This window comes from Pelodiscus sinensis, chromosome 17 (assembly GCF_052426305.1).
Source record: "Pelodiscus sinensis isolate ZL-2025 chromosome 17, ASM5242630v1, whole genome shotgun sequence".
In the NCBI taxonomy this organism is placed as follows: domain Eukaryota; kingdom Metazoa; phylum Chordata; order Testudines; family Trionychidae; genus Pelodiscus; species Pelodiscus sinensis.
Window position 1 is genome coordinate 25974522 of NC_143068.1, and position 18069 is coordinate 25992590.

Below are 18069 nucleotides of genomic sequence, written 5' to 3' on the forward strand. Positions count from 1 at the left end.
GCGCTCTCCACACTCTGCTGTTGGCCTGCAATGACCAGTGAGACACCAGCCAGAAGGGGGCACCGTGCTGAGGTATGAGCTAATTGCTGTAGTGATCAGTAGGCAGTGCTGCTGCAGAGGTTCTTGGACAGTTACAGCATCTTAATGGTTTGGAAAGTGAGGGGGGGGGGGTCGGGGAGGGTAGCTGTGAAGCAGCAAAATTTGTAGACAACAGTTATCTGCTAGTCAAGACCAGGGAGGACTGTGAGGAATTTCAGAGATGTAACCATGCAAACGAAGCTCAGTGTTGATAAATGCAAAGTGGTGTGTGGCGGGGGTGGGAAATCACTATATCTTACTTGACTCTAGCTTAGCTGCATGCAGTCTGGAAAGGGACCTGCCTGTCATTGTACTGCTCCATGAAGTTAAATTCATGGAGGTTAAGTCCATCACTATTTATTAGCTGGAATGGTGTCCCTCTAGCCTCTGTTTCAGGGACTGGAAATGGCTGACAGGAGAGGGATCACATGATTACCGGTTCTGTTCACCCCTCTGGCATTGGCTACTGTTGGAAGACAGGCTCCTGGGCTAGATGGGCCATTGGTCTTTCCCAGTATGGCCGTTCTTATCTGTTACAAATACAGATGTGATAAAAAGCAAACATGGAAAAATATTATAATGCCATTAATGTAGGTGGAGCAAGTAGTGTTGCCTATCATTAAGGTTGCCCAACACATTCCTTCAGCTCTTGTAACTTTGCCAAACTGTAACTGTTTGAAAGCTTCAGAGGGGGAGCTGAGTTAGTCTGTAACTGGGAAAACTTAAACAATGAATGGTCTAGCAGCACCATAAAGACTAACAAAACATGTAGATGGTATCATGAGCTTCAGTGGGTACAACCACAGTTCATCTGTGGATACACGGTTCATCTGAATATATATATATAGCGAGAGATCATTGAGTCCAGTCCCCTGCCCTCACAGCAGGACCAAGTACCATCCCTGACAGATTTGCCCCAGGTCCCTAAATGATTGACCTCACAACCCTGGGTTTAGCAGGCCAATGCTCAAACCACTGAGCTATCCCTCCCCCTAGAGAGGTAGATTATACCCACAAAAGCTCATGATGCTATCTACATGTTGTGTTAGTCTTTATGGTGCTGCTAGACCATTCGTTTTTTAAATTTATCTGTTTAGGCATGTTCCATGCTAGGTGTGTGCCTCTGCTGAATGCTGTTTGGGGATGGGGAGGGTGGAGAGAGATGTGATCAAATAATTGACTAATAATACAAATGCAAGGGTAAATTGTACTGTCAACCTTAATTCTGCAGTTGCCTAATTTTGAGTACTTGACTCTGCAACCTTAACATTTTTCAACGTAATTTAATTTTTATGTAACTGAGTTCACTAGTGAATCTTCATGGGCAATAACGAGTACAATACTGATTGCTCTGTCTTGAAAAAGATACTGTAGAAACAAAGGGAAATAAAAGGTGGTCAGTTTTGTTAAAGATACTGGAAAAACATGGCAGACTGAAGACTGGGATCATTCACCTTAGGAGATAATGGACATAAAATATGGAAAAGTGAATATTAGCAATAACAGAGTGGGTGTTTGTTCTCCCTGCCTGTTACAACAGGGACATCCACTGAAATGCAAATTCAAAGCTGCTAAGAGAAAATACCTATTAACTTGGTAACCAAACTCTGCATCTCATTTGCACCTCATTTGAGATTAAGAACTAGAATGGGGGACATATGACACCATATCTGCTTAGTGTGGCATTCTTACATCTTCCTGCAAAGCATCTAGTGATTACTATGTGAGGGGAGACAGAATACTGGACTAGCTCAGAGCCAAAGTCTGTCAAGTGTGGTGATTCCTGGGAAGGGGAGAGATTCCAATACAGTTTTGAACCTCTCTAATCTGGCACTCTCAGGACCTGACTGGTGCCAAAGCAGAGAACTTGTGGAACCATGGGAGGTCAGTGTTGTAGTGAGTGAGTTTATTTTTATTTCACTGAGGTAAACAAATGGAAAAAAGTTTGTAATGCTGCTTAATAATGTAGGAATGTACTAACAAACCTTGGCTAGGCATATGGTTATAGAGGGTGTATTAGAGCCCTGAAGAGATACCAAATTTGTATTGCATCCACAGCTGTAGCCACAAAAATGAGCTGCAGATATGCACAGATCAGGATACTCAGGTCTATAAAGCGGATATCCACAAATTGCAGGGATCTAAACACCAGGGCTATGTCTACACTCGCGGCTTCTTGTGCAAGAAAACATCCACACTGCCATGTGCGAACTGTGCTTTTGCACAAGAGCGCCCATGGCAGTGTGGATGCTCTCTTGCGCAAGAAAGCTCTGGTGGCCATTTTACCCATAGGGCTTTCTTGCACAAGAAATCCTCGCCAAGCGTCCACACTGCCCTCCTGTGCAAGAAGGCTTACACCTGATGGCTACGTCTACACTGGCCCCTTTTCCGAAAGGGGCATGCTAATTTTACAGGTCGTAATAGGGAAATCCGCAGGGGATTTAAATATCCCCCGCGGCATTTAAATAAAAATGTCCGCCGCTTTTTTCCGGCTTTTAGAAAAGCCGGAAAAGAGCGTCTACACTGGCCCCGATCCTCCGGAAAAAAGCCCTTTTCCGGAGGATCTCTTATTCCTACTTTGAAGATGGAGAGGGTGGAGAGAGATGTGATCAAATAATTGACTAATAATACAAAATGCAAGGGTAAAGTTGTACTGTCAACCTTAATTCTGCAGTAGCCTAGTTTTGAGTACTTGACTCTGCAACCTTAACATTTTTCAACGTAATTTAATTTTTATGTAACTGAGTTCACTAGTGAATCTTCATGGGCAATAACGAGTACAATAAAAATGTACTTTGAAGTAGAAATAAGAGATCCTCCGGAAAAGGGCTTTTTTCCGGAGGATCGGGGCCAGTGTAGACGCTCTTTTCCGGCTTTTCTAAAAGCCGGAAAAAAGCGGTGGACATTTTTATTTAAATGCCGCGGGGGATATTTAAATCCCCCGCGGATTTCCCTATTACGACCTGTAAAATTAGCATGCCCCTTTCGGAGAAGGGGCCAGTGTAGACGTAGCCGATAAGTGTAGCGCTTGCGCAAGAAGCCCTCACCACACTGTACTGTAAATTTCCTTGCGCAAGAATGGGTGGGCAGTGTGGATGCTCTGCAGATTCTTGCCCAAGAATGGCCAGGAGTGTAGACATGGGTTCCTGTGGTTACTTTGTGAAACTACTACCTGAGTGCCCTGTGCTCACTCTAAGCATATCTGTATTTACAACTTAGGCTCTATAACAGAAAGATGAGGTTTTTCACTTTCAACTGCCTGATACTTCCCATCTAAACATTTCCACTTTAGGACGGAGACAGTGTATTTCAATGTTAGATGGTATTCATGGGCCTATTACTGTCCAAGTATTAATGGCTTAGGGCAGTAGTGATTGTGCATATCCTCAGCGGTATGTATGTTCCTGGTTGAGAAGTCTCCTCAGGGGTACATTAGCACAGCTTGATATTTGCCTAGTTTTACAATAGGCTACATAGAAAGCACTGCTGAAGTCAGTACAAATTCAGATTTCAATGACTTGTTTGTGATGCTCTATATACTGAAATGTAACTATGCTATTTATATTAGTTGATTTATAATTTAGACACTTTGCCTGGTGTTGCTCTGGTCCTTAATTGAATTTTTATGTTTTGGATAATAAAATGAAAATGTACACGCTTGCTTTTAAATCATTGCTCTGGGAGGGGCGGGCCTGAGGGGTTTAGTATGCAGGTTGCCCCAGGAGAGAGGATAGCCCCTGGTCTCTCACCACACCAGACTGGGAGATTACTAAGTCAAGCCCCTAGCATTTCTGAGGCAGTACCACTAACCAGCCTCCTACACTACTTAACTGATTCCCTGCTACCTGGCTCCATGGGCTAGCAGAGGGACAAGATGCTGTCTTCCACTCAGCTCTCTCTTTTGAGGAAGACTGAAGAGGCAGACTGCAGGCAGGACCTGGCAACACAAAGATGAAACCTAATAGTAGATACCTGTCTGTGTGCAGCAGAATGGCTCATATTGGCTGCCTCTGACTTGTAACATGATCTGTCCTGGAGATAGTGTCAAGTTGGGGGGGGGGGCGTCGTAACTCGAGTCTCTACGTTGTACGCCGTCGTAAATGCGGGGCTGAGGACACAAGTCGGGATTTCAGCCCCTTCTGCACTTACAGAAAAGGTCATAAGTGTGGGGGGTCATAAATCGGGGGCCTGCCGTAGTATAGCTATGTCATAAAGAGCCCATGGAATCTTGGACCTACAGGTCTAGGCTTGCTGTAGACATCACTGCATGCAATTCATGGTTTGAGGGTTTTTTCTGCAGCTGCAAAGGTAAACAGATTTTACAATAAAAGGTGAAGTGTTACAGTACAGCTGTGTGGCTGTGAAGTGAACACACACTTTCTTTGCTGAGAAAAAAGCTATTTGCTACATTAACATCGTGAGGGCATTGTATAATTCCTGAATTCAAAAATATTGAGCTGTCCTGAGTAGGGATATAAAATCCTGTTTAATTAACCTGTTGCTCTCCTGCAGATGGGGTGGGGTAGTCCTCCTCCCACACCAGACAGGGGCTGCACGGAGCAGGCTAGAGCACTCCCCTTTTCCAGCTGCAGCAGGCCCTACAGGGCTGCTCCAGCCCCCCACTGGCTAACCAGTAACATTCCCAACCCTACTAGAGATTAGAAGTGGAAATAAAACCAACATTCACTCATCTTGCAGGAGGAATGATAGGTGGGAAGAGCAGACTCCATGTACTTCAGTGTGAGTAGTCAACACTTGCTGGTAGTAAGTGTCCTGAAAACATCTCCAGTTAGGATTTGTCAGCACTTCTGTTTCTCACTGGAGCTATGCTGCAAGACTGTTGTTCTGCTGGATGCAACAATCCAACAACCTAAGCATACACCTAGATAGAAGTTTGGAAAACAGCTGTGTTTTTATCAGTATATAAATATCTCTGTAGTTCCATTACACAGTGGGTGCTCTTAGACCATAAGGACACAGGAAATAGTACTTTATACTGGCAAAAGATTAAAGTCTTGCCTGCCACCAGCAACAATTATGGTAGCAACATATGCACAAAGCCCAGTGTTAAATACCCAATTCTAATAACATACAGCTGTAACATATGCTGGCTTTTTAATAGGAGTTGCATTGTTCATACAGTAGCTTTGCCAAACAAATCGTATCTATTTCAGTCTCAGTATTAACAAATAACTTCATTACCACCATCAGCTGGGAAGAATCAGAATATAACATGCTTGTAAGTCTCTGATGGAGGAAGATGGTACCTCACATGAGGCCCCTGTGAAGAACTATTATACAGCCTCTTGCCTGTAATAGTAGTAATAGCAGCTGGTCACTGAGACATAAACCAAAGCTAAAACATTATTTAGAAAGTAGCTCTGAGGGTTCAAAGCACTTGGGACCCAAACTTCTGCAGTGCATTAAAGACAGCCCACAAATACAGTATCGAGGCAATTTTAAAGAGTGGGTAGCTATTTTGGTGAAGAAGAGCGATATAGAAGAAGCCACAAGCTTCTGAACAGTTATTCTAAACAAAAGCTTCTTTAGGCCAGTAGGCACCAGCTAAAAGAGGAAACACCTGAGCCATTTATTCATGTTGAGGTCTCACTCATATTTAAAGGAGTTGAACTTTACTAGGGAAACCCTGCCTTTAGTTTCTCATGCAGCAGCCCTTGTAAGTGGCTTGCTTAAGTAAGCAGCCCCACTATACACAATAGATCTGCTTCTCTCCAACTGCAATACATATACATAAATGCAATTTACTGCTCTTGAAGACATGCCTCAGCCAAAAGAGGAGGAGTCCTATCCCCTTTACCCATCTTTGCAAACAGATTAATTTAAATAATACAGTTACAAACAATTCCCTTATATCAAGGAAATTAAGATGAATGCTTTTCAAAGACAGGGTTATTTAAAACCTTTAAAGATCTTACAGGGAGATAGCATGTATCATTATTATGAAAACTGGTAATGTACATGTAATTAAGCAGTAGAGAACTAGCTACTACTCAGCAAATCAGGATGGTAGATTTCAGAGCTGGCCGTACGGTGTTGGCCCCTGCATGAGTATTAAAAGGAAAGCCTGTCTTCTGCAGTAAAGAGCAGACAGATTTAATTCTGCTTTTTATTTTAAGTTCTTGTTCAGTTCTTGCAGTAGCTTCTGTGCAGCTGTGTTCTTTGGTTCAATTTTCAGAAGGCTGGTAATGTCGGCCATGCTTGATTTGTAATCCTAGAAGCAAAACGCATTTTTAAAACACTGAAAATGCTAACATTTTTTAAGGTTGGCCTTCACACACTGAAGAACTAGCCCAATAGTAAATGGTTCTTACCAGTACACGTGCTGTGTAACTACCTGCCATAGCCTCTTTTACTTCACATGTGCTTCTTACAGAAGAGACTGACAACAGCATAGCTGTTTTATAATGCACGTGAACTGGGGACTAGAAAGGCACTTTGTTTATATGGCAAATGCACTCTGGAGGGGACACTCATGCATTAACTTCCTCCAGTCACACAATTATTCTAATATTATACCTAGATTACAGATCATTTAACTCCAGGTGCATTAACTGATGAAATATTGTAGAACCCCACTATTAGCCTAAATCTTAAACTACAGCTATTTGCCCCCCCAAAAAAGTTAATAAATTCTATAGGCATTTTCAATCCCACACACAGGATCTAGCTGGTCCCAGGAATTTCAGGCAACTCAATGCAGCAAGAGACCTGAAGCTAGCAAATGACAAATCCACAGGAAGGTGAAGGTAGCTGCTAATGACTTAATTAAAGTAAAACAAGCATTATTTCCAGAAAACATGACTTGCAGGACCATTTTAAAAGGGCAAACACCCTGATTCAGGTCTCTCTGTTCTCCCAAACAGATTTGCACATATCTATACAGCTGTCAGACAGTGAAAGAACTAGGAATCTTCCTTCATTATGTGCCAGACCTTAGGATAATTAGGTAGTAAATTTATAGTTATTTCCCAAAAAGTGCATTATAAATGGTCTATGGAAGTTCCACAGTTGTGATTTCAAGATTCTGTGATGCCTGTGAGAATGCAGCTGCTCTACTGCAGTCCTGAAAGGGGTCTGAAACTCCTTTGCACTTACCTTTAGTTCTTTAAATGCTTGAGCGCGTCTGTAAAATGCCTTAATATTTTTAGCATCTAACCCCAGAGCATCTGTGCAGTCTTGTATTGCTTCCTTGTACTGCTTCAGAGACAGGTAACAAAGAGCTCTGGCATAAGACAATGTTGATTAAATGTTTCAGGCAACAAGTAGTCAGCTACAATGACCCCTGCTTTGGGGCACTATATTCAATCTCAGCTAAGTTTCTTTCTTGGACAGAGTCACTGTACAAACCCTGCAATGACTGATAGGATTTTTTAAACCAAGGCAAGGCAAATCATATGTGCAGCATACATGTACCCAAAGAAGACCTCGTCTCAACCTCTTCCCAGTCACAAGCTGCCCTTTAATCATATATTTTTTAAAACTTCTCTATAAATTTAGTTAATTCTACTAACTACTAAAAATCTTTTCATTTCCTCAGCTCAGTATTTATTTTGGATAAAAAGGAGAAGAAAATAATAGCTCCACAAATCTGCAAGAATTAATATTTTTCTCAATTGTTTTCATTCCTCAGCTGTCATTTTAAGAGTTTCTACGGTTATACTGTCCTGGAAAATCCTCTCTAGCTGCCTTCAAATTCACCACAAGTAACAGAGGTTTCAGATAAGTCATTGTATCACCAAAACCAGGACATTCTTAGCAGAACCAAAGATTAGAAAAGAAAAACAAAACTTAACAATTTAAACTTTGAATTTCCATACAGGCTCCTGAAAGCCACTTTGGAAAATAAAGGCATCCCTACTTGCAGAGCAAACATAGGTTATGCAGAGAAAATACTTCCCCTAATCTCCCATACACATTATACACAAAGCTATGTATTCTGATGAGAGACCAACACTGATCGATGTTAAAGGAAAAACTCTACCCATTATGCATGCACAAAGCTCCCATTCATGTAAGTGGGAGCTGTGTATGAGCATGAGAGAACAGGATTGGGTCCCAATTTGGAAAGAGGTTACTGCAGTTATTTAAGGAGTGCCCCAAAGGGAAATAAAGTAAACAGGTGCTTGTACTTTACCTGTTGGTGTATATCGCACTTTCCCGATTACAGAGTTTTAGACTCTCGCTGTACTTTTCAATAGCTTTTTTATGGTTCCCTGTCTTCACAAGTTCATTTCCTTCTTGCTTCAGAGTTTTTGCTCTTTCAATCATAGCAGCAGTAGGCACTGGAAGTTGTATTTAAGAGAACATAGTGCTATATAAAAAAGAGCTGAGCAGTCACGTGTTAATGACTGATCAATACAGTTAATAAAAATTAGAGCTTTTTAAGTATGAAAACCTAAGTAACCACAGAAAAGCCTGAATTCTCCCGAAGACCTGCACTGTGGGAAGATTATCTTTGGACAGAAACCTACCTAAATATCTGGGCACCACAGCTTCACTGAGAATGAAATGGCTAGATGTGCCTGAAGGAATAGAGGCCACAGGAGGAGGAGTTGGCTATAGAATCACACATCTGATAAAATTCAGCGATTAAAACTTTCATTCCTTGTTCAGCAGAGTTTAAGAATCCTGAGGGGATGACTGGTCAGCAACAGGATACAGAATGGAGTAACTGGCTTTTTAGTATTTATTATATGTATTACTACAAGATTTACCTAGTGTTGCTTGGGTCCTTAACTCCATTAATTTTTGTTTTTTGGAAAATAAAATTAAAATGTACATGCTTAATTTAAATCATTGCTCTGGGGTGGGGCCGTGGATGAAGGGGTCATCATGCAGGCTGCCCCAAGGAGAGAAGACTACCCCAGGCCTCTCTCACCATAGCATCTTGGGGCCAGGTGAGAAGCGCCTCTCCATGGCTGAGGCAGCTCCAGCAAGCACAGCCAGAAGAGGGGTGTATGTCCCCCATCTGGGGCAGGTCCAGGTTCTTCTGCCCCCTGCGCTCCCCAACCAGGAATGCAAAAAAACTGAACTGTGAACTTCCCCCATACTTCCTGACAAAGGGGAGCTGCCAGCAAATGGGGTGGGGGGGAGGGAAGGGGCAGGGGAGCTTCAGGTTCCCCCCCGCCCTTCCTAAAGGGTGCCTTAGAGTAGGAGATTCAGGCCTGGTGCAGTCTCATATGAGGATGGGGGCGGAAGGCACACTCCCAGCCAGTCCCTTTCACCTGCTTGGTGATTCTGTCTCTTTTCAGTATGGTTTTATGAGAATCAATCCTATGCCAGGAGCTTTCCATTTTCCCACACAACCAAACCCTTACCTTGCTTTAAGTTAGAAGAGGAAGCTGTATACTGAATGTGGTGGTCCTAGCTCTCACTGTTTGAGTTCTTGAACAAAGAGATGGACTCTCTCAAATATACAGTAGATACTAAAGCAGGGACGGGGAACCTGCATCCCAGGCTACTGCGACCCACAGCTTCCATTGTCCAGAAATGTTGAACCACATCACCTGGGAACCCACTAGCAGCTAAATCTGATGAAGCATATGTAGCCTGTGGGCCAGAGGCTCCCCACCCTATACTAAAGTTTACATATACCATACAAGAATAATACCCCACTGTACGAGACAGGCTTTGCCTTAAAGAGCTTACCATTATGGACAAATGGTGGAAGAATGTATTATATTATCCCCATTGTAGAGACAGAGAATTGGCCAAAGTCACACAGGGAGTCTGTGGCAGAGCCAGGAACTGAGACTACATTTCCTGAGATCAAGGCCAATGCCTTAAGGACCCAGCCAAGTTTAGCAGATGCCTTGTACTTTCCTGTCCTGTCTTAGTCCCACAATTCCATGTGCTAGCTAAATGTGGGAAAGGCTCACCATGTTTTTCTACAGATGTAGTTTCATTAGGTTTGTGTTTTCTGGCAGCCTCCTGGCTTCCTGCAGAAGGTAAGTCCCATCTTCGCTGAGCAGAAAGAGGAACTGAAGGGATTGGTGGGAGCTTCTGGCGCCACTCGAGGCCATCCTTCTCCAACAGGACTTTTGTCATTCTGGAAATAGAGATATAGTCTATGCAGCTTCCAAGTCTGCTGACAGAGCAGGCCACCTAACCGAGCAATTATTGCAACCACTGTGCATGCAGCCCTGCTAACTGCGTGCAGCCAGGAAAAAGTGCCTTTTCGGTAGGAAAACTGTTGTTTTAGTGTTTGTCTTTGAGTAGTTCAAATATTTAGTGACTTAAGCCTCTTGTACACCCATGTCTTCACACAGTGAATTGGTAGCAGAGCCAGGACTGGAATCTTGACCTCCTGACTCAGTCCTGAATCTGAACCACAAGGCCATGCTTCTTCATGAGGAGATCTGGCTATCTGGGGCAATGAGTAGATAAACAGAACATCTGTGCCTGAAATGCCATTCAGAAAGGAGGCTTTAAAAAAAAAAAAGACTATCCAGTTACCACAAACAGCAGTTTATAAGCTAATGTTATATACTTTTTTTTGCAATAAACTTAAAATGCATCTAAAACAACCTTCAGTCTCTACATATTCTCCATATTTCTTGTCCAGGTCCCCTTTTCCAATTTCTGTCAGCTCAGGTGCCAAGGAAAGTTTCTCTTTCTCTTTTGTGAAAAGTAAAACTAAGCTCTTCATACACAAAGGGTTTCAGTGAAAGAAGTCTCTTCCTGCTTTTGGCATTGTCGATATCGAGAAAATATAGGAAGGGAGCTAGGAATTCACTAGAATTTACCAGTGCATTGAAACATAAGAAAACATGGAGTGGCACAGAGGTTCAGATGCTGTTTGCTCATCACAAAACTAGTTTTGTAGAACACACTGGCTACGTCTACACTGGCCCCTTTTTCGGAAGGGGCATGCTAATTTTGAAAGTGGGAATAGGGAAATCCGCGGGGGATTTAAATATCCCCCGCGGATTTAAATAAACATGTCCGCTGCTTTTTTCCGGCTTGGGGAAAAGCCGGAAAAAAAGCGTCTAGACTGGCCCGATCCTCCGGAATAAAGCCCTATTCCGGAGGATCTCTTATTCCTACTTTGAAGCCACTGTGTCTATACAAACTATTCTCAGCCCTCTTGGGAACAGAAAGGTGCCAAGGAGACTTCAGGTGGCAATTTGAAGAGTTGCATGGCCAAATGGAGTTATTTCTTAGCTATAATAGAAGGAAGTAGCAACTTGATGGGAACAGGCATTTATAGAGCTGGCAGCAAATATTACCAAAGAGCTCACACCACAGAAGAGATGTTAGATCACACAACAACTGGATCTCTGTATTTAAAAAGCATTCCAATGCACCCAACCTGCTCCTTGTAATGTGGAGCTGGATTTGCAGAGGCAACTGAATGAGATCTGCTGTACAGTAATTCCTCATTTAACACCTTAGATGTGTTTCTGAAAATGTTCGTGCTAAGCAAAAATGTGATATGCGGGGTCAATTTTCCCATTAAAGAAAATGGAAAAGATGGGGGTTGCATTTCAGGTGGTGGTGGCAAAATCAATTTTTTGTTAGTGCTGGTTGTCAACGTCAACATTAGATACCTAGCAACACAAGTTGCCGCGGTCTGTTAAAACACAAAGTGGAGTTAGCAGAGGAGCGCTGTGACCACGTGTATTCATCCGCTCATGCATATTACCACCGTTTTCACCAACTTATACTGCCGCGCAAAGTAGTCTGCCACTTGATTATTTTCGTGTTATTTCGAAGATGGACGTGTTATTCGAAAAACATTCCCCAAAAAATCGTGCTATTGCGAAAACTTGTTAAGTGGGCACATGTTAAACGAGTACTTACTGTACATTCAATTCTGATCTGCATAACTATATGGAGTTAGGAGTTACCTGTTGACACCATCATGCGCAGCTGGTACAGTGCAATCAACTTGTAAAATAGTCTTGTAGTCCACATAGGCCAACTGGTATCTCTCCAGAGCTTCATAGCCTGCTGCCCGCCTCAGTAGGGGTTTGATTCCAAAAGGGACCAGGTCCAATGCACTAGATCAGTGGGGAGAAAGCAACACAGCTCATTGGGCCACCTGAGCTAAATTAATCAGAGAGGTAGTCAGAAAGTCAATTATTTAATATCAGATTCCTCCACGTAGGGAACAAATGCTGCAGAAGTGGGTACTTTGGTGAATTTTTTCATCTCTCATTCCTGTGATAACGTAACTAGTGGTTAAAGAAAGAAAATATTAATCTTCTCTCCCAATGACAATCACAAACACCAATTTGAGGGACTGTCTAATAAAAAAAGGCTAAAACCTGTTTAGTAAAGAAGAAAGGTTATGCTATCCAGAACACTGCTCCAAATAGAATTAATGGTTCATTCCTTGCTGCAATAGGTAGGTTCTCCATACTTAAAATAATTCCATTAGCATTAAAACTTGTTTTAAAATTTATTCCTATCCATTTGATTGCTTATGAAACATACTAGGATAGGCAGAAGGCTCTTAACCAATCCACACCAGAATAATGTATTGGGGGGGGGGGGAAGGGGAGGAGAAACAGCTCACCTGTCATATTTTAAGCTTAGAGAAACAAGTTGGGTGCTGTAATATCTTTTACTGGACCAAATTCTGTGGTGAAAGAGACAAGCTTTTGAGCTACACATAGGTGTAGTTAGTACACTGCAGAAGTGTAATTAATACATATTATGTGCTATTTATGCTTAATCTGTACCACCTTGTATTTAGCTGTGACACTCAGAATACCTTTCTAATACTTTAAGAAGAGCTCTGTGTAGCTTGAAAGCTCATCGTTGTCACTAGCAGAAGTTGGTCCTAGTCTCTCCAATATCCTGGAACCAACATGGCTACCCCTCCACTTCAAAGTTTCGATTTCCAAGACGGATAAAGAAATAGTGATACGGCAACCACAGAATCCCACTGCACTAGTTGGGGTAGTAAGCTGTTTAAGACAGAAGCTTTGTCTTCAGAGCTGAGTGTATATGTAACATGCTGTTGGTGCTATACAGACTTAATTGTTCCCTAAAGGTAAGAGCATCTGGCTACAGTTTTCCAAAAGAGATGGAGGGCAGATTAGGGTTATGTCAAGTTATTGTGTAATCATTGCTATTTTAAACCAGAGTTAACTCAGGTTAGCAACACTTTTTTTGTGGACACAGTGAAGGCATAACCTAGATGAGCTATGAGGCCTTTTCCAGGTGTGTCTAGGATCTCATAGCCGTAGTCTTAAATTTGCCTCTTACTGAGGAACAAGTCTCTGTCATACCACATTCCAAGTGTTTGGGAAAGAGGCATTTGGAGTGGGGAGTGACCAAAATCCTTGACCTAATTCTTCAAAAAGTATGGGCCAAATCTAGTTCTCAATTACACCTATGCGAATACAGATTCATACCAATATAACTGAGAGCAGAATCTGCCTATACTTGACCCCAACAGAGAAAAATATTCATAATGGAGTAAAAGAGAAACTAAAAAAGATTCATTTCCTTATATCAGGACAGAATATCATCACTGCATAACAGGGTACATATATAGCAAATTCTATATTCAATCCTGTCTCTATCTCTAGATAGAAGATGCTTATTTAACTGCCACTGGGCAGTATGAACCTGGGACCATTAGTGTAGGAGCCTTTACAGCTTGAGCTATAAAGCCAACTGGCGCTCAGCTCAGGCTGTGGAGCTCCCTTGTTCTTATCTCTTGCTGTAAGTGGTCTAAGTGTCACCATGTGCAACAATGAACCACACTAGGTGTGTGGGTTACACTTACACTGAACAGTCCTTAACACAGAGACTACAATTTCCATCTTTCAAGTAGCAGGCAGCTCTGTTTGAATAGAGGACACTTGCTTCTTCAGCATTCCTCTCCCCTAAGAGCAGAGACAGAAAACAAAACAAATCAAATTGTGACGTGCATAACAGTATTCAATAGACCTTAAAGCTACCTCATTTGAGGCAGCCACTTGCTGCAGAAAGCAAGACTCCATGCACCATGGCGATTACAGGTATTCAAGTCACGGTTGGAAAAAGAACAGAGAGGTTTACTGCTGATATCACTATCGGTACTAGCAATAGTACTCAACATTTTTTATCTCCAAAGCATTAGCTAATTAATCCTCAGCCCTCCTGAGAGGCAGAAAAACACTATTTTCCCTGTCCTAAAGATGAAGAGAGAGAGGCAGGCTAAGTGAACTGTCCAACGTAAGGATCAGATTCTAGGCTTGGAGCTTACAACTACCTAGCTGCCAGGCTGTCTCTTTTTCACCTGTCCATAATTCAGTAATTTGGCCTTTTCAATGGTGCAATAGGTAGACACACCATATGGTGGTAGTCAGAGTTAGTGAAACGTCATGGCTTGCAGAAGAGTTTCAAAAAGCACTAGTAACTTTATGGCAGGGTAAGTTTGCGGCCTAAAGACCTGCAGCGGTCTTCCTTTACACTCTTTTACACATGCATGGCAACAAAGTCAAGCTGTATATGTCTATAAAGCTGTTCAGTGTAGGGCACTGGTGGGCAACCTCTGGCCAGAGGGCAACACTTAACCCATTGGGGTTCTATGTGTGGCCTACAAAACACTTTTACTGTTGCCCATCTGCAAGGTTGACAGATTCTGCTGATTTGGCTATGTCTACACTGGCCAGTTTTACTGGAAAATCAGCCGCTTTTCTGGAAAAACTTGCCAGCTGTCTACACTGGCCGCTTGAATTTCCGCAAAAGCACTGACTTCCTACTGTAAGAAATCAGTGCTTCTTGCGGAAATACTATTCTGCTCCCATTCAGGCAAAAGTCCCTTTTGCATAAAGCTTTTGTGCAAAAGCGCCGGTGTGGACAGCTCAGATTTGTTTTCCGCAAAAAAGCACCGATCGCGAAAATGGTGATCGGGGCTTTTTTGCGGAAAAGTGCGTCTAGATTGGCACGGACGCTTTTCCGCAAAAAGTGCTGTTGCAGAAAAGCGTCCGTGCCAATCTAGACGCTCTGTTCTGAAAATGCTTTTAACGGAAAACTTTTCCGTTAAAAGCATTTCCGGAAAATCATGCCAATCTAGACGCAGCCATTTCTGTCTACATAGTTTTTTCCTTTCAGGTATTACTAAAGTGACACGCACTTAAGGCAAGGGCACGTGAAGCGAGGTGCATACTGACTGCACACAACACTGACTGTAAAAGCCATGCGTTCCCTCTGCATCCAATCAAAGCGCCGCTAAGGTTCAGTCGGCACACCAGAAAATTCCAGGCATGCAAGCGTAGTTACCAAAACTACCCTATCCCAGGAGACTGTCTTGGTTACAACAATCATGTGGCCCAGTGAGATGACGAAGGGCCACTCGTGTGGCCCACTCACTAACTTAGGTTGCCCATCTCTGATGTGGGGGTGCAGCCTTGTGGACGTTTTGTCACCTAGACCATTAAAGGGACATCCATTTGCTGTCTATATGAAACCATTTTCAAACGGGGGAGGGGGGAGAGTTTATGAAGCCTTGCAGTGTCCTAGTGATTTGTATTTGAATAGCCATGCCTGTAAATACTGGATCGGGCTCAGCTGTGGAGGTCCCACTACAGGGATGGTCTCCCTTTCCCCAGCACCTGGTTCAGTGCCTCTACCTACCTCCTGGGGCCCCAGCAGCGGTGTAAGGCACAGGCCCGGGGCCATATGCCATCGCTCAAAGGAACGAGCACACGCAGCTCTGCGCCCACGGGAAAGCGGGGGAACGGAGGGGAGGGGGGAGGCTTTAACACCCTCCCCAAGTCCACGGGCCAGGGAAGAGCAGTGATTTTAGGGGAGGGAAAGGCGCTTCCGCCCAGAATGCGGGGGAGGGGCCGTTTTGAACACCAGGGCCCGGGCCCAGGCTGAGGGGAAAGGCGGGTTCAGAGCCCGGGCCCCAAGGGGAAGCAGATCCGCGCCCTCCCCCCCCACTGGACACGGCAGCTGCGCCCCCCCCCCCCCGGGGCCCGCCCCCGCCCGTACCTGCCGCCTCCAGCAGCCCCAGCGCCTGGCTGTAGAGCGCGGCCGCCTGGCAGTACTGGCCGCTGCGGAACTGCTCGTTCCCGGCGCGGCGCAGCTCGGACACCCGGCCCGCGCGGGCCATGGAGCTCGGAGAGCGGCAGTCTCCGCTCTAGAGCCTTCTACTGCTTCCTGCCGGCCGGCACCGGGCGGCCCCGCCTCCTGCGCCCGGGAGCCCGGCCCCTTCTCCGGAACTGCCCCGGCTGGAGGCTCCGCTCCCCTGGCGCAGGGGGGCGGTCGGTGGTGGGAGAGGGATAGCCCGGGGCTGGGGGGTGTATCACCCCCCCCCAGCTCCCCTAACCCCCAGTTCTGGGCTATCACCTCCCCCCCCCAGCTCCCCTAACCCCCCAGTTCTGGGCTATCACCCCCCCAGTTCCCCTAACCCTCCCCCCCAGCTCTCCTAACCCACAGTTCTGGGCTATCACCTCCCCCCAGCTCCCCTAACCTCCAGTTTTGGGCTATCACCCCCCCAGTTCCCCTAACCCCCCCCCCCAGCTCTCCTAATCCCCAGTTCTGGGCTATCACCTCCCCCCAGCTCCCCTAATCCCCCCAGCTCTGGGCTATCACCCTCACCCCCAGCTCCCTTCAGACACAGCTCCCCTCATCCCATGTACCCTGAACCCCCAGCTCCTGGTTATCACACACCCTCAACTCCTCTAACCCCCAGCTCCGGGCTATCACCTCAGCCATAGCTCCTTTCACCCCCAGCTCCAGGCTCTCTCTCTCTCTCTCTCTCTCACACACACACACACACACACCCCCAACCCAGCTGGACTATTGTGTCTAGTTCTGGACACAATATTTCAGGAAAAATGTGGACAAACTAGGAGCAGATTCAAAGGAGAGTCATAAAAATGATTAAAGATCTAGAAAACATGACTATGAGGGAATATTTTTTTTTAAAATGGGTTTATTTAGACCAGAGAAGAAGACTCAGCGAGGATACGATAAAAGTTTTCAAGTACATAAAGGTTGTTACAAGAAAGAGGAATAAAAATTGTTCTCTTTAACCTTTGAGGATAGGACTAAAAGCAAAGAGCTTAAATTACAGCAAGGGCATTTTGAGTTGGACATTAGGAAAACCTTCCTATCAGGGTGGTTAAGCACTGTAATGAATTGCCTAGCAAGGTTATGGAATCTCCATCACTGGAGATTTTAAAGAGCAGGTTACACAAACACCTGTCAGTGATGATATAGATAAGACTTAGTACTACCAGGAGTACAGGAAACTTAGGAACTATGGCCAGTAGGGGCAGAGAAGTCTGTGCATGAGGATGCTCAACATAAACAAATTGTCTCAGGGCCCTAATATGCTGTGTGCCAAAAGTTGCTAACCCCTGGATAAAAGGAAAGGAGAACAGAGAATACATCTCTCTTCTGATTCCCTCTTCTGCTAATAACAGGGGGGAGCTCCCATTTCTCCTGGGATGACACGGTAAGTCTTCCTCTTCCTCTTGCAATTAGCTTTAGCTTCTGGAGCTAGTGTTGATGAACTATGCCAAGTTCTTGAGTGAATAACTGATCATCTTCTCCAGTGGCAGCTTGGAGCACATTCAACCCAGTGGGACAGCCTGTATTCATTTTGTTTTAATGGCTTGTTGGAGAGTTGGTGGCTCCTCCATGGGGACATGGTCCCAAATATGTCCCTAATGCAGTTCATGACTCCCCTGACATCTGTCCTCTCTGCAGCAAGAGAGAGACTTAGCTACGGTACATCATATTGTAGCCCCTTTTACAGCTTCTCTAGAACCCCTTATTGAGATTCTAGCTCCACTTCTCTCCTCGCCTCATTTATGCACAACCCATCTCCTGAATCCACAGAGTTGCCAGTGTCAACTGTGTCCTGGTGCTGGCCATCCATCACAACCATAAGGAGGAAGCTGGTTGGTGCTGTGCAACTGAAATACCTATTTTCTGATCTCTCATTAAGTCATACCTGCAAGCAGAGGTTCCTGTGGGCTGCACCCACTGACTCCTTAGACACCTTTAAGGAGAAGT

At 44.4% G+C, this 18069-nt stretch overlaps 1 protein-coding gene across 1 annotated transcript; it reads right to left on the reverse strand.

The window, feature by feature from the left end:
• Positions 1 to 5176: 5176 nt before the first annotated feature.
• TOMM34 (translocase of outer mitochondrial membrane 34) lies at positions 5177 to 16239 on the reverse strand. Its single transcript, XM_075901271.2, has 7 exons — positions 16036 to 16239; positions 13841 to 13940; positions 11949 to 12101; positions 9978 to 10147; positions 8234 to 8381; positions 7195 to 7321; positions 5177 to 6310 (listed from the first exon to the last, which is right to left on the reverse strand). The coding sequence occupies exons 1-7, from the start codon at positions 16154 to 16156 to the stop codon at positions 6206 to 6208; spliced, it is 924 nt and encodes a 307-aa protein (XP_075757386.1). The 5' UTR covers positions 16157 to 16239; the 3' UTR covers positions 5177 to 6205.
• Between the last annotated feature and the right edge of the window lie 1830 nt (positions 16240 to 18069).

Coding starts and splice junctions, on each gene's coding strand:
- TOMM34 (XM_075901271.2), bottom strand. CDS start 16,156: ATGGCCCGCGCGGGCCGGGTGTCCGAGCTGCGCCGCGCCGGGAACGAG. Junction 13,941..16,035: donor GGGGCTGCTGGAGGCGGCAG/GTACGGGCGGGG, acceptor CTCTGCTCTTAG/GGGAGAGGAATGCTGAAGAA. Junction 7,322..8,233: donor AGTGCGATATACACCAACAG/GTAAAGTACAAG, acceptor GTCTTATGCCAG/AGCTCTTTGTTACCTGTCTC.